The following is a 22,569-nucleotide window of genomic DNA, read 5'->3' as shown; positions in this document are numbered from 1 at the left end:
ATTTTTAAAGTTTAGATTGTTATTTTAAGATCTGAACTTTGGAGAGCTGAACACAAGCTATATTCACAGAGCCTTCACTCTCTGATAAACAGCCTCATGCTGCATTAGCAAAGAATTAAGCTAACAGAACAATGACGAAGCATGAAGAAAACACTGGATTTGTCAAAAACAAGCTTATTATGTTTGTATGACTGTTAAAAAATAAAGAAAATACATAATACTGACAGATAATTGTATAAAAAACTCAATGCAATAATCTCTCTTACATAAACTTTCTGCAGTTATTGTGTTCACTATTTGGGTTCATTGTACAGTTTATCAGTCAGGAGTTATCAGTTTACTCAGCTAGTGGAGCTAGATGTTTGGTTAGTTACTTTTGCCTATTAATCATGTAATGATCCCTTTTAATTAGATTGTAGGAGCTTTAGTGAATATGAAATATAGAGTCTTACTGTGGCCCCATATTGTTGGGAACTTGCTTAGATTCTGCTTAGAAACATTTTTAATGAAGCAAAGTTATTGAATTGTAATTTATTAGGACTGCAGAGTTGTTGACTCCAAACACAAAATGCAAGAGATGTTGTATTTCCAAGGTCTAAAGCTGGTGAGATTAATAAAGCCCTATGTGTCTTTCTTTCTTTCTTTCTGTCTCCCTCCCCCTTTTGCTCTCTCTGTCCTCAGCTCCCAGGTCCGTCTGCAGTGCAGACAGCGGTGAGTGGTTCATCAGTGTGTTTTGATCTCTGAGGTCATCTCAAGGGATATGGCGACACAGTGAGCCGTCTTCCCTCTGATCTCCTTCATCCTGTCGGTTCTGCTGCGACAGCGGGAGCACTATAAGTGGGAGATTGTTATCAGCTCCCACAATCACCCACCCACACACACACACACACACACACACACACACACATACATACATAGACACACCTCTTTTCTTTTGGGTTACAGGTGGGAAGATGAATGACACTGTAGTTTAGGCCTGTATTTATCTGCTTTCCTTTAGCAGGAGCACTGATCCAGGATCCCTGACCCTGAGCCCCTCAGCCATCTGTTTCCCAACCTACAGTTACACACTACACCTTTATGAGATCACATGTCCTTACAATGCTGGATGGATTTTCTTGTGATCTCTCTATCTCTTGTATTGCTCCTGCATAGATTTTATCCAATAATAACTCTTGGCCTCCAAATTTGTTTTTGAACGTCATAAAATTGCATTCTTGTGTATACAGACTGCAATATAATGCCACGATCAAGCCATTAGAATAGAATAACTGATCCATAATTGTGAAAAGTTTCTCCCTTAACTGTGCTTAGATACGCCAGCAGTGATTATAGACCAGCAGTTGTACTATAAATACATTGATACATGAGGTGCTTAGGCTAGTAGTTTTCATATTGTTTGGCATCAGGGCACACTTAGATGAAACAACTATATTTCTGAGACACATAAAAGACTAATGTGTCAGGCTGTATCTCATTTCTTGTTGAGAGATTGAGATATGCAGATGATAAACCCCTCATAGTTCAACGTCTCACACACACTGTACAATAGCTTTAGACTCCGGCCTCTATTCTACTGCATCATGGTGTTTCGTCACAGCTCTTTGACATTGCACTGTAATTCCCTTTAACACCAGAGTGAACAAGACAGAGAGAAACACTGATAGAGAAGAGAAGGTGGACAGAGCATGAAAGCAGAATACAGGGAGGGGGAGCAAAAGACAGAGGGAGAATGAATGATAAAGCCAAGAAACGTAGATAGTAAAGAAGAGTCAAGTGAAAGTAGAAGTGAGAAAGACATCAGAGACAGAAGAATGACTCAAGAGAATCAGTGTGACTTCGCTGCCCCCTGCTGCTTTAGCTACAGTAGTGCACATCACAAATAAAGGCATGCCAATGGATGCTTGGATGCTGGTGGTTACCAATGGTTACAAGATAGATGCGATCATGCTTGGAGGAGTGATAACAAAGGACGATATTTATCAGTAAAATGTGCAATAATATCACATTCCTCCATTGGCTTGTGAACGTGGCATCTTACAGCAGTTTGTATTTTATTTTATTGGTATTTTGGGTGTCAGTGTAATAAGCGGAGGTTGAAACAGCATCTCAATCATCTACAGATGATCTGATTTTACCAATCTGTGTGATCTGAGCCACATTCTTCATCAGTAGTCTGTCAGGTGGGTGTTTATAGGAGCAAGTGTGTAGCCCTGAGGTTCGATTCTGACCTGCAGCACTTTGCTGTATCTCATCTGGTTGCACTGCTACTTTTACTTAAGTAAGGGATCTGTGTATTTCCTCCACCACTGCTGGTCGTACTGAGCTTTATATTTTTGGAAATGCTGTAGTCCGATTTACAGAGTGAGTGTGTTTACATTAGTTTACATAATTTGTGTGTTTGTTTATGTTTATGTGTTCATATTTGTTCTTCCAGACTCATACATTGCCAAATCGGCCTCGTTGCCAGGCTACGGCAGAAATGGATTAAATAGGGTAAGCAATCATGATTACTGGTTGTGTGTGTGTGTGTGTGTGTTTGTGTGTGTGTGTGTTTGTGATAAAGAGAGAGAAGAAGACAGGCATGGTCATTCACTAAACCATAAGCTATGGCGAATTCTTTCATTTTCCACTGAACCCTTAAAACTCATTTGTATCAGTTTACTTCCTGAGGCCAACTGAGACAGGAACTAACAACTGGCAAGATATTGTTATTATATTAGTCAGTGTGATAAATTATTAGACTTTTTAGAGACACAACATTTTAAGATTTCTCTCCACTTTGGTTGATCTTTCTTTTCCCTCCATTATCATGATGATATGCATCTTCTCAGCCCATGTTTGCTGAACTGCTCTTGTTGTGTTCTGGCAGCCTGGGAGTGCGAGTGCAGATTATTACCAGTATGACAGCAGTAATGCAGTTAATTGGCAGATCAGAGGTAAGCCTATTGTACAGCTTTAAATCTGCTTATCCCCAGTTCTTCTAGTTTTCTCCTCATTTACCTCCCCTCCTGATGCATGTTATCCAGTGTTCAGTGTCTATGTACAGTAATAATGTAATAGAGGTGACAACGATGGCAACAGTTAACTAATACTGTATTTTCTCTTATCCGTTTCTTTCAGAATACAAGGTAAGATGCTCTTGCCAAAGCGAACTGTAAGTGAGCCAAGAGTGAAAAGTCTGGATCAATGGATAATAGACAAGGATGATGTACTGCTTGCTTAAAGTTCATATTGAATGGTGTATTAATATCACTCAGTAACACCCACTTGACTCAGTGAAATTTTGTGAAGCTGACTGACTCATTTTATTGACAGCAAAGTAAAACAAACAAACAAAAGCAAAGAGTAATGGCACAGAGGATTTGTGTGATGAGTGAGAGCCATCAATCTTTCATGACAAGACAAATCGTACCTGTGGTTTGTTACGTGCCACCCTTACTCAGGCCTACAGGGCAAAACAACACTGACCCAGAACAACCACAGAGAGACGCCTTTAAAACAACATAAAGAAATACAAACAACTAAACACCTCGTCACAGGTCAGGTGTACCTTATATAGCAATCAGCGCATCTGGCCAAAGCTCGAGCGACTATATCTATCATAATGACTCATTATTCTTCCTTCTCGTACATATTTCATGTAATTCACCACTGTTTTGGTGCCACATTATGTGTATGTACAATGAGGGGAAATCATTAAGGAATAGTGTTTGTAGCACTTCTTAACATTTTTGTGAAATTGTGCAACTCTGAAAATATCCCTTTAAGAATAATGGGAGAGGTTTGTGTCAGTCCAGCAACTCTAATTTATGAACTAGAAAATAGATTCAAACATTAATTTTTTGTCATTTTGAATGATTGTTGGAGAGTTAGAGAGTTGGGAACAATTCTAAGACAAACTCTTTTTTCATTCCTTCGATTCACTTTCAGGTAGAAAAGAAAAGAATAAACAGATTTTTCCAATTACACCACTTTATTAAGAAGAAAGGGAAAAACACCAACCATGTCATCTCTTCCTCTGTGGGATACTTCAACAATGAAAAAGAGAGACATCATCAAATTTACTGACTTTCTTTAGCCTCTGTCATTGTTGCCAATGCTGCGTTCGGCCACGAGAGGGTGACAGAGAAAGATAATCCATCTGCCTGTTCTCGTGGTGCTGAAACAAACGTTCAAATCTAAGCTGTTTTAGAATTTTTGAATCAGTTTATAAACAACATTAAGCAAGAACATTGTTTGAAATTTAATTCATGTGTTGGCCAAATCTTCTGTGGTGCATTTTGGTGCAAAAACAATAGTAGGAATGGCAGTTGTAAATAATATTGAAACAACACCTCTTTGTTTCTCTCTGTGTGTGTGTGTGTGTGTGTGTGTGTGTTAGATTTACCCATACGAAGCCCTCATTGTGTCAGTCAGAGGGCAGCAGCGTCTTCCGAGTGATGTGGACCGAGCTAGATTGGAGGTAAATTACTACAAACGTATTAGATACAGTGAAAAGTGTATTGGTGTTTTTACCATTCAAAGAGCTTTAGTGGTAATCTGGCCAGTAAAGCTGTCAAGATATTTTGCTGTGGGCCATAGTTTGACAGAATGACAGACTCAGTGTTAGCAGGGCAATAAAACTATTCAAATTAAACACACGAGGAGCTGAATGTGACATAAGATTAAGAGTAAAGCCATGCTGACTGCCTTGCACAGCGGTGCTATGAGCTAACATGCTCACAATGTGACAATCCTAATATGCTGATGTAATGTCAACCATGTTCACCATCTTTTTTATGGTGTTAACTAACATTTGCTAATTAGCACTAAACACACTAATGACATTGACATTAGTTTGGTATTTGCTTATAAAACAAAGTATAGCAGGACAAATTGACATTATGACATAATAATGGTGGAAAATTAAAAGTTACGATATCACCAAAGTTATTACAATTCATCCTCAATGGGAGGCAATCAATTCAACAGTTGTCATGGCTTTTCACTAAAAAACACACACAAGTTGGGAAGGGAATTTCCAAAGTCATTACGCACGGACCACAAATGTCTACACAAAATTTTACTGACAATGCAGTAAAATGGCTAAAATGTTTACATTTCTGAGAGAAACAGGGATTTGGATTCTTTGGAAGCTATTTTAAGCAACTTTATAAACAAGTAGTTATCATTCACTGACTTTCCATCTCCTCTCTCCTCCCAGCGTCACCTCTCACCAGAGGAGTTCTACAGAGTCTTTGGCATGTCCATGTCTGCCTTTGATCATCTTGCCCAGTGGAAGAAGAACGAACTGAAGAAACAGGTCCGACTCTTCTGAGAAAATTAAGTTGCCAGAAATGTCTAACCGAACGCAGGTCCACCGCCAACAGTGTGCTCTAAGGAGTAACCTCCAGAAAGACCTCGGATCTGACCCTAGACTGGCACTGTCCCACAGTGGACGAATTACTGGCTGAAATAAAAGTCTCTCTTCGTTTGAGGTGGCAGGAGCGGAGAACTGTTGGCCTACAAATCTTGGCATGCTTTAAACAGTGTGTACTTGGACTTCTTAAGCAATAAAAATGAAGTCAGCCAACTGCCCACAAGGGAAAAAACTGGAATGAGAGGAAACAGAACTTGAAGTAGAGGAGGAAGACTTTGAGAGGCAGCAGATGAGCCACACTCAGGCTACAACAAACAGAAAGTTCATTAGTAGAGGGAGAGGTTGGCTGCTGGTCTCTTGCCTACCAGCAGATGGCAGTGTGTTAACAGGAGCACAAGGGTGGCAGGCTGATACATATGACCCAGTAGACTGTAAGCTGAAATACTTCTGAGGGTCTGCCACCCTGAGCCAAACTTGCATTCATGCCAAACATGAGGGAGACTGCAAATAGGAAGACAGACTGGCATGTCGCTGCAGGCAAAAAGGATCCAGTTTTCTCTATCCTCAGCGACTCAGATGGATGACAATGGTGTGATTCTCGACATTAGGATTATTGAACGTGATACACAAGTGGAGTTTTTATAAAGCGCTAACACTGAAAACCAAAGGTTTTCTTCTTCTTTTTTAATACTGGCATGTGTTTTGATTTTGATGTAAGTTTTTCTGAAGCCATATTAGTTCTGAGCAGACAGTTCGCTGAAGTGTTTTTTTGAAATATGACGTGGTTGTGAGGTTTAATGTGAATGAAGTGTGTCATGGCCCTGTGCTCAGAGATATTAGCTGAGTTTAGTAATCAGGTTTTATTACTACACACACTTTAAGATTTCTGTGTTTCACTTGTTTTATTTAATGAGGTCCAAGGTTTTTTGTTGATTCATACCTGCAGCTGCACTTGTGACACAGCTCAGAATTTTAGCCGCTGGATTAATTAAACCAGACTGAATCATGTTTGTGGAGTTTGTGTGTGTAATTAAAGTAAGTGACTAATAGAGGATCTCAATGGATGGTTATTCAGAAACTCTGAATAAAGAGAAAACTATTCTTAAGTGAAGGAAGGAAATAGGAACGTGTGACGGAAAGACTGATGGATAATGGAGGAAGTAACAAGAAAGGATTGTATGTAGGGATAAATAAGAAATGAAGCAAAGGAAAGGAAGTTCTCACAAAGACAGTTTACTGAAGAGTTAATGCCTGTCACGAAAGTTAAGTGTTAACGTGTTAAGAAAGGATTTGTGTTTGGAATAAAACAGGTGTGATAGAAACTGAGCTGAATTTTTTTAATAGGAACAGAAAGTGTTGGATTTGGATTTGGAAAGAGTTTGTTTCAAAAATGTTGTAATTGAAAGTAAAAGATGGAATAATATCGCAGGAACTGAAACCATGAGGTGTTTACAGGTGTTGATTTATAGAGGAACATTTATAATTTGCAAACCCATGTCTGTCACTAAAACAATGAATAAGTAATTCAAGCGTCAAAATTTTATTGTCTATTCTCCTGGTTATTGTTATTGTGTATAAACATTGAATGTACATGATGATGGTTGGGATGGTGAACAGGATTTTTGTGGTACCTTTAACCTTTACCACCCCCCATGCTAGCGCAGAACTACAGTAGTACAGGTAAGATTTTCAGAGCTTCATTATAATCATGGAAAATCAAGGAATTATTCTGAGGAAGTTGGGGGATATCAAGGACTTGGCAGATCAACATTGCTACACATAAATATATATAATCATAACATTAATGAGCAGTTGTTTTCAACCTTTTTGGTGCATGAGACCATTAAGCAGTACAATGTCTAACTGTGACCAGTTTAATGATGATCTTTTTTTAAGACCTGAGGGGGTTTTACTACTTCACTTGGAAAATGGGGGGAAAAATGAAGAAAAGTAAAACAACATAATTTTGTATAAAAGAAATGTTACAGATGTTGTTTTTTATGGGTTTTGTCCTGTTAATCAGCTTGCAACCCCCAGCTGAAAACCACTGGTATACCCATAATTTTGGTAGGCAGTATCAGTGGTGGAAGTAGTTTTCAGATACTTTACTTCAAAGTATCAATAACACAATGTGAAAACACTCCATTACAGTAAAAGTCCTACATTTAAAATGTTAGTAAAATAAAAAAAAGTACCTAAAGCATCAAAAGTAAGTAAACTCAATGCAGAAAATGGCCCCCATAAGTGTCATATATATTGGTATAATGTAATTTAATTAATATTACTCACTTATTATTATTAATACTAATAGTACATAGTATTTTTTTATCATTAATCTATAAAGTAGTGAAATACCAGTATAAAGCAGCATGACATGGACATAACCAAGTAAAGTATCTCAAATGTAAACTGTCAGTTACACAATGAAAACCACTAAAGAACAACATACTGAGGATTTAGAGATTAGACAGTGTGGCCTCAACATGTGTCTCTGTACACTCAGAGCATTGAAATGTTAATACAGTTGTAGTGACAGGCGCTAGGACCCGGTGGAGCTCTGGATGATGAACCCGCGGCTGCCGAGTCAAACTATAAACTGTAGCGGGCACTCTGACTCACTCTGCCGGCCGCACTGAGGCTGACAGAGCTCCGCTGTCTGTGGCGAGCACATGTGAATAACCGTCGCTTTTAAATGAAACAACTAAGGGATTATTACTGGAAATAAAAAAAAAATATATATAGATATATCAAAACGGACATGGACTCCAAGCGCCAAAGTGGTGAGTAACAGTCTCTCTTTATACTCACATTCAAACTGTACAGTTGTAACTTTGAGAGGAAGCCTCCATCTAAAGGAATACATGTATATTTACGTATAAGGAGATAAATTAATATGGGCACATATTAACAAACAGGGAACATATAGTCTACTAAAATATAATCAATCACCACTAGTCACTTAAAAGTCACCTGACTGATTATAAAACATGTAAAACAACAGAGATTAGATACAGTTTTATTATTTTTTGGGGGGGTTTTCTTAAAAAAAAAAACAACCTTTAAGACCCTCACATAGTTTACCTGGCTATGCCCCCGGTGCGCCTCGCGAGTGATGTCATACACGGACACGCCGGTTGGTGCGCTGTGTGAGTGGACGGAGGAGGAGGAGGAGGAGGAGGAGGAGGGGTCCTCTCTCAGGTAAAGTGATGCAATCGGATACCAACGGAGAAGTGCCCCGTTGGAAGCAGCGCCGCTGGAAGCTGCAGCGACAGCGGCAGCGGCTGAATGGCTGCTCTGTTTCAAAGCCTTCAGGCCACTGGGCTGCACACAGGAAGCTGCATTATGTGGCACCAGGTGATGAAGCTGTGGCCTCAATTAAAAAAATCTGTCAGACGAGGATCACAAGTGGCTGTGTTAAGGGAGACAATGACTATTATGGGTAAAAAAAAAAAAATCAGTTTAGAGGAAAAGCGTTTACTCATGCTTCATTAAAGAACCTCATTTTGGTGCCTACAATAAGGTTAATAGGCCCATTATTTAGGCATGAGTTTACACAAGAATGTCCCTTATATAGAAGGATACCTGGAGGCAAAAGGAATAGGTCATCCTAATTTTAGAAACAAAATGAAATCAAATCCAGCGCTCAAGCCTGAGCACAAATGCAGCCCCATAATCAGCCTCCAAACTATTTTAATTAACATGAGTGGGTCAGCTCATATACAGATCATAATTATCATGAGATGATGCTGATGATAATTATATAAATTATGATTTTTGTGCTGAGTACTAAATGACCACACTGAGTTCACCATTACAGCTACCAATGTCACTTTGTTAAGGCTTTTTACACAGCAGACATTTTGATTTGTCACAGTAATAAAAGTGTTACTAATAGCATTAGCAATAGCTCTGTTCCATTCAAGTGTCCCAGTAAGGCATGGCATTGTGACAGTGAGCCATAATGCACAATACCAGGACCCTGAAACCATCATTAAATGAATTATTTACACCCATACTTAATGTCACATGACAATATGCGTTCCATGAAAAATGCCTATGAAGCACAAGCAGCTTATACAGTCGAACTGAAGTGTTATGCGGCCAAACACTTGTGTAAATGTGCACTTGAGAAGAAAATATTCTCACTGTGGAAAAAAAACTGGAGTAATTGATAATGGTGTTCTGGGCCAATAACGCAACTGCTGCAACAGATGGGAGAAATTTGTAGAAATCGAAGTTTAAAATGGTTTAAGAGTTAGAACTGCAGGGGCAAAGTTTTCATAAAATCTTCAGCTGAATTCTGAACAATGGATTTATCCTCTCTTACGCTACATGCATACCAAGGAGGACAATACTACAACAATCATTCATTGCATTCGGACACCCACATCCTGACACATGAGTTATCTGTTTAACAACAGTCACAAGCCTTGACCTCGACCATGGTTCTCTTACGTTTCCTTTTCCCTTTTCCTCCTTCTCTCCTCGCGATCCTCCACCCAGCCCCCTTCTTCCATTCTCTTCAGAAAGACCAGAACTCTATGGTCTCTCTATACTTAATTGATTACTGAAGGGATATTTAAGGAAATTCCTTTGACCCTGTGAACCCTGTTTATACTGTTTTGGTTTCTGCCAGCTGGTAAAAGCAACAGGTCTGTGCGTGTCATCCATGTTGGTTTGGAGTAGGTGGAAACTAAGCTGATGTGGTGATAACACCAAACAGGAAAAACACTGGATCATGTTTTGTCCAACTGAGGTTTATATTATCATCATCATCACCACCATATCACTTCTGGGAAACACTGTCACAAAAGAACAACTGTACAATAATAGTGTTTGGGTCAGATGACAGTGTAACAAAGTGTGATTTGTCTTGTCTTTATGCTAAGCTAAGCTAACTGCTTCCAGCTTTAGATTTGCAGCACAGAGTAGTGTCAGTCTTTTAATCTAACTCTGGCAAGAAATGTAATTTCTCAAATGTCAGTATTCCCTTAATCTGTCTAAAAGTTACATAGAGTTTGGGAGCAACTTTTTGTCATGACTTGGTGCTGTTTGATTTGATGGTTTTGTCTAAAACAAAGGAAAAGTTATTAGACATATTTTGAGAAATAGGTGTATTCTCTTTCTTCCTGAGTGTTAGATAAGAAGATTCTCACACTCACATGTCTGTACAGTAAATATGAAGCTACCGCCAGCAGCCAGCTAACTTAGCTTAGCACAGTAACTTTTATGGAATAAACAAATAATATACAATGTGTTAATTAGAGAGCTTTAAAGGAAAAGTTTGATATTTTGGGAAATATGCTTTTTCGCTTTTTTGGGGGGAATTAGATGACAAGATTGATTCCACTCATGTCTCTACACTAAATACAGTATGAAGCTTCCACCAGCTGCCAGTTATCTTAGCTTAGCACAAAGACTGCAAACAGAAATACAACTGGCCTGGCTCTCTAATTAACACAATTTGTCATTTTTATCATTTTTTTGGTATGAATTAAACAAACGCTATACAACATGTTAATAAGAGAGCTTCCCCTTCAACTGGAAGAAAGGGGATTGTTTTCCATGGGAGTATGCATCAAAATCTTCTTTGTCAAGCGAATTAATCAAGACATGTGGCACATGGTCACTATAGTGGCTGAAAGTGTCCTTACCTGGGGAAACCTCAGCACAGCAGTCTGGGTTTTAAATTAAACTCATGCTGTGCAACAGTGTCTGTGCCAGTGTCATGCTCCTCTGTTTTCATGTGTCTTCTCACAATTTACTATCTGAGGAAAGTGATAAGATACTGAAAGAATGTGAGAAAGAGGCAATTTTCCCCCAGCTGTTTCTTTTTAAAGATCTTGCCAGCTTGGTTCTGGGGGGAACTTTTTCAAGTGTCTGACTGAATGCTAACCCCAGGCGAGCAGTGACACCATCTACTGTTGTCACCGAAATATGAATTACAGGATGCTGAATCTTTCTGAAGTAGACTTTTGTCTCAGAGGGGGCCGCCAAGACTTGAACTCTGACCTCTGTCTGAAGAGGATGGGTGTCTGGAAAAGGGACGCGGGAGGCAGACGAGGGAAAGGAGTTAAAAGGAAAGGATCAGGGAGGAGGGAGGGAGAGAAATAAAGGAGTGGAGGGGAGAATGTGGGATCTGGAGGGACCTCAGCCTCTGGGAGTGTGGGGGAGGCAGGAAGAGGACCACTGCCGTAGTGTAAAATAGCTTCATACACTTGACATTTTCATGACATGAAAAGCATATGTTTTTGTCACATAAGATTTGGATGTTCCTATTACAGATAATTACGCGCCTCAGGAGACAACAAGCGATTCAATTCAGTACACTGAAATATTTCTTCCTAGTCCTGAAGTATTGGGAAAGCAAAAGAAAAACATAGGAAGGATAGTTAAGATGGGAGAGGCAAGTCAGGGAGGAGGTTAACCTTATAGTGGTGTGATTGATAGGTTAGATGTGTAATGGATGGGAGTGAAAGCCTCAGGTCAGGAGGAGAAAAGTATCTTTTCTCTGTCACCCTGCCGCCCATAAGCATTATGTGGTGAGATAAACAGCAGCAGCAGTGAGTAGTAGTTGTTTTGTTCTGAGCTGCAACCAAACATGCCAAATCAGTTCAAATGAGAGTCGCATGGCTCAGGTCTCATGACTGACCTTCTTCAGGAAGCCTGTCTGCGGGAACACACCAAAAATGTATGTAAAACCACATACACACACATTTTCCAAAGTACTCTTGTGACTGTATGTTTGCTCTGTATAGGATGATGTCTCTGTTTTAAGATACAAATTAATAGTGTATGTGTGCTCCCTGTGAGTTAAGTGAATGTCCATAGGCGAAAACATTCAAAGAGGAAATCTGTGCCGTGTGTGTGTATGTGTTTGTGGGGAATGGGTGGTTACAAAGATCCCTCTGTGGGTGAGACAGACCACAAGCCTCCAGAACAGCTGATTCTCAGCCTCTGAACCCTCTGGTCCCCCCCGAGAGAATGAGACAGGGAGAGAGAGAAAGTGACAGAGAGAGAGAGGGAGATACAGCTAAATGAATGGACGGCCTTGACTGTGTAAAGTTAGACTTTAAGAAACAGAAAATAGACCAAAGGCCCAGTCTGAAACTCCATCAGCCCACAGTTGGCTTTGTTTACACTGAGGTTGATTACATTGAATCCTGTTCCTAAAGAAGTGAAGTACAAATATAGAACTTTAATTTAACGATCAACTGGGAAACTTTTTAACCGCTTGTTCAGTAGATGGTGAATGAACTGACGAGGTTACAAAAAAAACAAAAGCCTGGAAGCAAACGTGTGAACTGAGAAGGAGGGAGAGTTTAGGATGACGGAGGATGTTGGGACAAAAGGAGAAACAGCAGGATGGAGAGAAAATGGAAAAAGAGAGAGAGGGGAAAGTGGGTGGAGGAGAGAGAGAAAGAGGAGGTGAGACTCGCAGTAGGATGGAGGAGAGAGTCGAGATCAGGAAGGAGTGGAGGCTTCTGTCGACAACTAAGACAGGAAACCACAGCTGCTGGTCGAGAAATACTACACACACACACACACACACACACAGCTGCTAGAGATATATCCTTTAACCCTGAATGCCCATGGATCGAGACGATGCAGCTGTGTTGCACCACGCCCCTCTCAGACCGTGTGTGTGTGTTAGTTCCTGTTTTGTTTTTTGTTGGAGTTTCTGACATTGTATTGTTTGCTCTGGTCTTTTGCTGAGCATTGTGGTCGTCTAATTTTGGCCCTCGTGGAGACAATAGAGTATTGTCAGAGTGGGAGGGGGGGGGGTTGGCGGAAGAGGCTATGGGAGAGTGAGGGCTTTTCTCTCACTCTCTCTGTCCGCGCTCTGTGTGAGAGAAAGAGAGATTGTTTTGATCTTATTTTAACTTAACCCTTGAACCAGTTCCTTCAAATGGATAATTGCAATCTATTTCGTCCAAAAGCTTCTATATTAATGTTTTTTTTAATTAATTTTAACATCTGACTGTAGTCACCACAGAGGAAGTGGTTGTTCTAGCTATAGCACATTAAAATAATTATTCCTTAATAAAAATGAAATGAAACAAGCTACTTGGTATATAGCTCTCAGAGTTTATTCAAATGATACATTTGAGAAGTCAAATTATTCCTAGAGAAGATGAAGAAGGTAGATTACGTTCTCATTGGACAGCACAGTGGCTTAAAGAAAAACACCTAATTTTTATGTCACATGTCGAGGTTCAGCGTCTCCGTTGAAGTGTCCTTGAACTTCCTGTCAACTTCTGGGTGAAATAACATTGTAAATTGAACAATTTGAATGCAAAAAAATGACTTTTTGAGATTTAATGTTTCCGTAAAATGTTTTTCTTGGCAGTGTGGAAAAAAGAACACTTAAAGAGCATGTGGACCATCATGGGGCGATAAAACTTTCCACTGAAACCCAAACTGAAATTCACTTATTTTAAGGGTAAGCGTCTTAAAGAATGATCCACTCCGTCTGTTTAATGGCAGGAATAATATTTAATCATATCAATTATGGGCCAATATTTAATTAGAGGTCTGCTGTTTACACAGAAGTGGAGAAAAGATGTCTACTTAAGACTCAAACTGTTGTCCTTCATGTCAAACCCCTCAGAGCTCACCTGGTAGAGCTGGTGACCCACGTACCAACGCTCAGACCTTGCTGCAGCGGCCATCGGTTTGAGTCCGACCTGTGTCCCTCCGCTGTGTGTTATCCCCTCCCTCCCTCTCTCACTCCCCTTTTCCTTTCTCTCTTCAGCTGTCACTGTCGATTAAAGAAAATAAAAGCCCCCCAAAAATAAAAAACCTCTCATGAATGAATGATCAACTGAATGAGCTAACTCAGCGCTACAGACAGTGTGGTAACCATATCCTATTCCATCTCTAGTGGAACTACAGATTTTCTTCTTTATTTTGGCTCCATTTCCTTTAGGGAAGGAAGCCTCCTGCCCCCTCCGCTTCACCTCCTTTTCTCTGACTCTCTTCCCCCTCCTCCTCCTCCTTCTCCTCTCTTTGTCGGCAGGATGTGTGAGAGTGTGGCAGAACTTTTGGAACAATGTCAGGGTCAACAAAGCGCATGCACACACACACACACACACACACAGATACACACATAGATACACAGGATGTCAGTGTTGAACGTGAACTGAATGTAGGACAGCAGGGAGAAGGGAACAGACAGAAAACATCACAATACACAATTAGGCTGACTCTGAGGCGGACAAAATGAATAGGGCGAGATGTTAGGATGTTAAATATCTCCTCCCTGTCAGCTGTTGCAACAGGCGGTAAGCTGAGTTCCAAACTGTCTTCATGCCTCTCGTGAACTGCCAGTTTTGCTCGCACTTGCCTGTATGGCCTTGCACGTGTGTGTTAAATTGATATCTGATGCACTTGGTGTAATACCATCAGCATTTCAGCCATGTTATGAGCCTGATGTATGGGATTTCCCATGATGGTGCCAAAGATTTTTTACTGTTCTTCTACAAACCCAAATAATGTGTTGTGTGTATTTTTGTGTTTTTTAGTGGTAATGGAACGACTTGTAAACGAGCTAGGCTCTCTGCTGAAGATGCTGGACCGTGAGACGGTCAGTCCTGCCACTGCTGACAAGATGGCGTCGATACGTAACATCCTGGACTCGCTGCAGCTGTCAGGTACATAATTAAGTCTCAGATGGAGGGGGCAGTATATTTAACCTCTATGGTCTGTATTTCTTACCTTATTAGTATCAGTACGTGCAGTGATGTGACAGACTCCTTTAAATGTTCTGAATTGCACAATGCTAATATTTGTTTTTCAATTCAATTCAATTTTATTTGTATAGCGCCAATTCATAACAGAAGTTATCTCAGGACATCTCTTTTTGATGCATAACACTGGTATTTTTGTACTTGTGTGACACAGCAAAGATAAATTGTGTCCTTTAACAAGAGCAAAACACAAAAAATGTTTTAAAGTCTAACAGAAATGTATGTTAGAGTATTAAATGAGGTACAATTAGAGCAACATAGCATTAACATAAGATTTGTGACTTTATTAAACTCCAGGAGTTTATGTCTTTTGGTGCCATTTTGTCAGCAGAAAAACTACTGGCCAAATTTTCACGAGACTTGGTGGAAGTGTGTTGCATGAGCCGAGGAATGACCCGTTTTATTTTGGAGCAGATCCGAGTCACACCGATGATACACAAATGATCATCATAGGTCAATAATGTGTAATACAGACATACACAGAGGTTGCGCATGCAGACTGGACTATTGGCCTTGGCAAGGGTCTACGCTCTCTGAGTGCCCCTCTAGTTTATCTAATGGAATTTGACTGAGCATGCTTGCGGTTTTTTAGCTGCATCCTGCCTCACATTAATTCAGTTTGACACATGCAGCAGTTCAGCCGAAGCCTTTCTGAGTTAAGCAATTTGTTCAAGGTCACTAATACATGGTTTATTTAGACAGGGACAGAGAATGTCTTTCTTACTCATTTTTATGCAATGGGACGACCTTCCTGTCATGAGCCAACCATATTCTGTATTGTCAAATCTAACTGAGGCCTTTACAGTAGATCCTTGTTTATCTGGGAGAATACAGGATGTCAGAGAGGATAAAAGGATTGAGGTAAGAGGATAATGAAATGTAAAGTTTAAAGAGGATGATGAGAGCAGGTCAAAGAAAGGAGAAAAGCAAAACATCCTGATAGTAACACATACTCATAATGGTCTGAATGGACCCAGGTTGCCCTGCCTTACTCTTCAGGGTTTTACACAGCACCTTAGCATATTCCACATCAGTTCAGCTTTTAACAGCCAAATGCTCTGGGGATTTATTTCTCACACTGATTCAAAAACGCTTCCAGAAAGTCTGGGAGGCTTGGCAAACTTTCACACACATTTTAAGACATCATTTATCTTTGTTCTTCTGGTACAATGATTTACAAGCCCCAATCTGCTGTCTGACTAAGCTTTCCATACAATTTATTTGTCTAAAAAGCCAGATTTTCTAGGTTAGGTGATACTTAGTAGCCTGTTTGCTGCGTCTCCGCACACACTGGTAATCCTGACTCTCCTGACCTTAGCATAGACCACAATCCTAACCCTGACTTTGATCCTATTTCTAACCCTTAATTTATCTTTTCCACAGTCAATGGATCAGACGTCTACATGAACAGCTGTCTCTATGGCAACGGCACCAGTTTTGTAGAGTCTCTATTTGAGGATTTTGGTGAGTAGACCTTCAAAGCACCTTCAAACCAAACCATCATTATTGTATATTTCCAATCATCATACCTCATCATCTACAAAATGTATAATAAAATGAACTATTTGTTATATTTATAATAACATGAATCCTCTGTTCTTCCAACAGACTGTGATTTGCACATGCTCAGTGCATCTCCAGTGGAGCAGAAGGAGCACAAAGAGGAAGAGGAGAAGACTCATCCTAATAAATCTGTAAGTCGTCTACAGTATCTACCAGTCAGTCCATCTGCCTTTCTTGTGCTAAAACTGTGGTTCATCTTTCACCGCAGACACCGACTGATACACCCCCTCCTCTGCCAACCACGCCCCTTCCAGATGACTACTATGAAGAGGCTGTTCCTCTAGATCCTGGATCAACCCCTCAGTACTTCACCACCAATATGAACAGTTCTGTATACAAACTCAAAGATACAGATTTGCACACCCAAGAATAATTGTAGCCAACTCAATTACTATGTTTTTTTTTAATCTCATCTCGACTCTTCCACTTTTCTTCTGTAGCTTCAAGGAACTCTGTGGAGGATGCTTACTATGAAGATGCAGACAATAACTACCCCACTACCAGAATTAATGGACCACCTAAAAACTCCTGTGAGTCTACCCTCTCTTTCCACCAATTCACATTTACAATTGTTAACAGAGGCATGCTCTGCAGCATGTGGAATACACAAATTAATCGTTTCTATTATTTTTGGTCCTCAGACAATGACTCAGATGCTCTGAGCAGCTCCTACGAGTCTTACGAAGAAGAGGAAGAAGAGGCCAAAGGACGGGACCAACCGCAGAGATGGACGGCTGAGGAGAACCCAGAAGGACCAGTTAGAGATTGCCGCATCTGTGCCTTCCTGCTGCGAAAGAAACGCTTCGGCCAGTGGGCTAAACAGCTAGTCGTTGTCCGAGACAATAAACTGCAGGTAAATAGAGCTGTTCATGTGTGTTTATTTAACCTTTCAAACCAAATGATCTAATGTGTATCCGGTCTTTTTTTGGGCTTAATGTTGTAGAAAAGTTCCCACATTCAAAAAACTGGTGCTGGACCAAACAAGAGACATCGTGGCAAAAAAAAAACTGTTCTTCACATTTTTTTATCTATAACAACATTTCTGTTTATCTTTCTGTATCTTCTTTAGGCTGAAACCTCTCACTGTATACATGCATATTGCAAAATAATATCAATTTAAGAAAGACATTGGCTGTAAACCCTGGTAACCAGTTATCCATCTTCAGAAAACAATAAAGTGATCATCAGTCACAGGTGTCAACAACTTAAATGCAAAACAGTGTAAAACATAGTTAAACAGAACCGAAAAAGGGAAAAAAAAGAATGAATTGGATGAAGAATAATTATTTTCTAATTAAAAATGTATATAATAATAATAAAATTGGTTATAATTACATAATAAACACTGCACTGATAATTTATCAAACATTATAATTATACACAGTAACTTTTCGTCTCAACAAGAGTAAACTAATTTAGATTCAAGAGCATTATAAGTTACAATACACTGTCAGAAAGCACAGTTAGATTTCTGCATTAACTTTAAAGGTACAAGTATAAAATGATGACGATGACGATCTCTATCTCTCTTTTACAGTGCTATAAGAGCATCAAAGAGAGTACTCCGCACACAGAGCTCCCGCTGAATTTGTGCAACGTCATCTATGTTCCAAAGGAAGGCCGGAAAAAGAGACACGAGCTGCGCTTCTCGTTGCCTGGAGGCGAAGCTCTAGTCTTGGCTGTTCAGAGTAAAGAGCAGGCCCAGAGATGGCTCAAGGTACCTTCATTCACTCTATCAGAGGGCTGGTGATGAGACAGACAAGAATGGAGGAAGACATGGGTGAATATGGCTGAGGGTAAAACACAAGATTTTCATTTTTTTGGAACAAGGTGGTGCAAAATGTTGGCAGCCAATGTAGCAACACTGAAGGACTGGAAGGATCCACTTCTCCCATTATACAAAGGAAACTGGAACTTGATAAGGTGTGTGTGTGTAGGGGGGTGTTTTGGGTTATCTGCAGTATTTCTTTTGCGTTTTTGCATGTGCATGTTACAAGATTTGCACTTAAAGCAGCCATTTTTCTTGAATTTTCTGTCTAAATGAGGGCTTCCTGTGCCAGTTTAACAGTTGCCTCTCACTATCTCTGAGTTTCACTTTACTGTAATATGTATTTTTCATTTATTGAGGTGTATTTCTTTCTGAATCTATACTTTAAGTTTTATATTTAAATTTCTGACACTGACTTCACTCTTTCAGCCCACGTATGACACAACTGTTCCTCTGGCTTTTAGTTAAAAGCAGTGAGTGAGGTGACATTATTGTGGTTGCTGAGCTGGCCAGTTTTCAAAGAGCTTTACAACCTCAACAAAGTTTTGGCACACAGCTGGAGAGCCTCTGAGCTGAATGCATGGTGACTTGGCAGTTACACCCCATGTCGGTAGAATTGTTTTTAAAATACAAAGTCAGTAAATCATATTTTAAGAAACTTCTGTGTCATTTTTGTTTACATGATTTTTCTCAGTTGGACTGAAGGACTGAAGGATTTGTTAAAACAGAATAGATATATATGTTAACGTGAAACATTGCTCTACTGTTCTTCAACAAGGAAAGAGAAGTAATAAAACATTATTCTTTATCTTTGCTAGGTGCTGCAGTGTGACCGGCAGGCATCAGACTCAGACAGCGGGCCAACTGCAGACAGTCAGTCCACTGTACAGGGACCAGGACGGGATACCACTGACTCTCTGAGTAGGGTTACCTTCATAAGCTGGCAATTTTTTGACTCCTTTTCAATGTTGTTTCAGTGAAACAAGCAGGGGGAACAGTTACATACAGTATCAGCATACAATTTATAGCATACAACATACAGTCATAGTGAGATTTAACATTAGATTTGTGTCTGTGTGTATAATTTCTTGCGACTGATGTAAGGTGTATTTTATACAAATTAGACAATTAATTACTTAATTATGATACATATTTAAAGATTTGCCCATGATGTCTCTAGAAGTAGCATCCTGAAGAGACACTGGGGCTGTGCTTTAGGACTGTTCAATAAATAAATCTTATCTTATCTTACAAACATTCTTTGGAAATTTAAACAAAGTTTTTTCCAACTGGAACCCAAATACACATCTCCTACTGTAACACAACAGTCAAGTCCAAGAAATAATGGCCTTTGTTTGATTGGATATATTTATGTAACAGCACCAAATTCATCATTAAGTGTTAATTCAAGTGTTGATGGTTGTTTTTTTAAGCTGTAGCTTGTGGTGATGTTGAATTTTTTTTGATAAATATACAATGTTAAAGATACATTATTAATCTGCAAAACTTAAGTATTAGTGGCCCCTGAACTCTAACCCTAACCCTTAAACCAAGTCTCCATTTTAGTCTTCATCTCCAAGAGGAGGCGAAAAACTAAAATGTCCTCGCTTTCCAAAATGTCGTCACTCTCAGGGTCTTGAACTCATGTACAAGTACACACGCAGGCACATACATACATTCTATTCTTTTAGGAGTCTGATCAAAAGCACATGCAATGTTGTTGTTTATCTATCCACAAAATCAGGAAGGATAAACCAGGGGATCCATGATGTTGGGTCAGAATATAGGTCAAACACAGTCATGTTGTTTGAGTGTTTTTACAACCCGTTTACTGACCGGGCGGCTCTGAACCTAAAGAGACATGAGAGAGAGGGAGAGACAGGAAGTGAGGCACGAACAGATATGACATCCTTCCTGCCCTCTTCCTGCGATTGTCTCCCTCTGACATCATAGGAAGTAGGGAGGACAGAGAGCTGTAGCACCTGGTACATGCACTATGAACACGCAAGCACATTCTAGGGATAGGTTGAATAAATAAAGGACTTCTCTGAAATTAAATACAATATGTTTTTATTGTTCCTAGAGGAGTTTTCACACAAATATCTCTCACTTGAAACTTTTTTTATTATATTCCAGTTGTCCTTATGCTTTTTTTGTGTGTAATTGCTGAAATTGTGTTTTTTTAAATAGAAAGTATTGTTGACTCTGCTAATGTAACATTACAGTCATAAGGCCACAATATGTCTTTTTATTGGTTGTAGATCATGTCAGGTTCCACTCCCAGATACTGTATATTAAGTGCTCAACACTGTCAGCCCCAGCACGGTCTGACCGGGGTACGTTTGATTTCAGACAGGGGGAAGCGCGGAGCGTTTTCAGAGCTGACGGGGTCGATGAGCCGAGCAGCAGGGAAGAAAATCAATCGGATCATCACTTTCTCCAAACGGAAACCTCCCTTACCTGGAGAGCCTCCCTTGTCTTCTGGTCACCATGACAACCCACGCTGTGGTGAGGACATATATAGATCAAGAAGATTTTTGGTTGATTAGTTTGTGGACTGCTTATTCAAGAATCTGCCTCAGTTTTACATTAATGTTAAAAAATGAAGGAGAATAAAGTTATGTTTGATGCCTATGATATACAATTCAAAAGCCACTGTAGGCAAAAACTAATGACCATCATTGTGCTGTGAAATTATTGGCATGTTTCAAAATTTTGAATTGTATTTTGTTAAAATGTTTGATGTTGGTGGGAACTGTTTGGTCTCTGTAAATAATTTTATAAGGAGTACGGTCTAGACCTGCTCTATTTTAAAAGTGTCCTTCTGTTATGAATTGGCGCTATACAAATAAAATAAAATTTAATTAAATCAGACCATTTTTTTTGCATGCTTGCAATGCTAGTGGATGTTCCCAGAGTGGGCATGTGAGGTGGTGGCAGCCTGTGTGGTGCTCCATAACATTGCCACTATTAAAAAGGAAGAGTACAATGCCAGCTGCCAATGCCCAAACTCTATCTGAGAGTCAAATGAGTGGCATGCTACCCGTTATATAAAGGGTGGACATTCAGCTGCCACCATGGTCAGAACTGACTTACCCCTGCCCCACTCCATTCCTCTGTTGTTCGCCAGTGTGAGTTCCTCTGCCTGTGAAAATGTAGTAGGAAGTGGCCCTCCTCCAGTTTTCACCATTTCAATTAATAGACTATTATTAATTAAGTACCATATCTGAACTCAGTGTTAATGATGATAACTATTAATATACACAACTTATAGAAATAATATTTTTATTCAATTCAGACTGGTTGCCAGGTACACTTTCCAGTGGAGTTGCAGCTTGTTAGAATGGAGTTATTCTTCACACAGTTAGCCCTTCAGCCTATGTGTTTTTAGGGAAATGATCTTAATTCAGCTGAGTAAGAGGTTCTCAGACACCATACTTGGTTTTGGCATGAAGCAGCTTTAAATGGATATAATACTCAATACTCAATACATTATACACATTTCCTTTCAGACAAGTTTTCAGACAATATACAATATAGAGGACATTAATTTACTCTGTCAGCAATACACTTCCATTAGAATGAGCGGCCATTATCTAGTCCACCATGTTGAACCACTATGGTTCTACAGTAGCCCAGAATGCACAAACCAAACACTGGCTCTAGATAGGGGTGTTTTTTCGCATGTTTCATCACCATAGGTTCTCCTACCTGTTTGGAAATGGAGGGTGTGTAAGAGTTGCAATCTGCAGCTACACCACTAGATGCCACTAAATCCTACACACTGGTCCTTTAACAACAAAAGGTGTAAATATAAAAAGGCTTACAGAAAAGTCAGACAATGATAAGCCCAAAAGGCAAATTAATCCAAAGGGTGTAACCAATAAATCCCACAAAGTCCCACAAAATAAAAACAAAAACCAAGATAGATAATTCAAAACACTGGTGATGATGGGGAAAGGGCTGGAACATTTATCAAACTGACCGAACCAACTGGCACTGAAACAAGGGAACATAAAGACTAAAGACACAAGTGATGGGAGGTTAACAAGGCACAGGTGAAGCTATCCAGGCAGACACAGGTGAGGCGGGAAAAAGAGAGGCAGGAAGTGAAGTTACACAAGACA

General features: G+C 39.7%; 2 protein-coding genes across 2 annotated transcripts in view; both read left to right on the top strand.

Moving 5' to 3' along the window:
• Nucleotides 1-6,046, top strand: part of LOC118331759 (actin-binding LIM protein 3-like) — a 19,301-nt gene extending 13,255 nt beyond the window's left edge. Inside the window, exons 13-18 of the mRNA XM_035666830.1 lie at nucleotides 682-711; nucleotides 2,438-2,496; nucleotides 2,873-2,939; nucleotides 3,124-3,131; nucleotides 4,385-4,465; nucleotides 5,207-6,046. Coding sequence (XP_035522723.1) covers nucleotides 682-711; nucleotides 2,438-2,496; nucleotides 2,873-2,939; nucleotides 3,124-3,131; nucleotides 4,385-4,465; nucleotides 5,207-5,320 — 359 coding nt within the window. The 3' untranslated portion in view covers nucleotides 5,321-6,046. The remainder of the gene's footprint in view (nucleotides 1-681; nucleotides 712-2,437; nucleotides 2,497-2,872; nucleotides 2,940-3,123; nucleotides 3,132-4,384; nucleotides 4,466-5,206) is intronic.
• A 1,946-nt stretch (nucleotides 6,047-7,992) lies between these two features.
• On the top strand, nucleotides 7,993-20,950 carry LOC118332065 (actin filament-associated protein 1-like 1; the record flags this gene model as incomplete). The annotated part of the gene is given in 11 exon segments (XM_035667195.1): nucleotides 7,993-8,142; nucleotides 14,887-15,015; nucleotides 16,495-16,575; nucleotides 16,720-16,805; nucleotides 16,883-17,000; nucleotides 17,115-17,204; nucleotides 17,316-17,527; nucleotides 18,212-18,391; nucleotides 18,505-18,597; nucleotides 19,261-19,363; nucleotides 20,795-20,950. Coding segments are annotated over 11 exon segments (1,270 nt in total), but the record flags the coding sequence as incomplete, so codon positions are not given.
• Nucleotides 20,951-22,569: the final 1,619 nt, after the last annotated feature.

The sequence above is a fragment of the Morone saxatilis genome, unplaced genomic scaffold (assembly GCF_004916995.1).
Source record: "Morone saxatilis isolate NCDOM2014 unplaced genomic scaffold, NCSU_SB_2.0 Contig20, whole genome shotgun sequence".
Lineage (NCBI taxonomy): Eukaryota > Metazoa > Chordata > Actinopteri > Moronidae > Morone > Morone saxatilis.
This window is presented reverse-complemented; position numbering and strand designations above follow the sequence as displayed.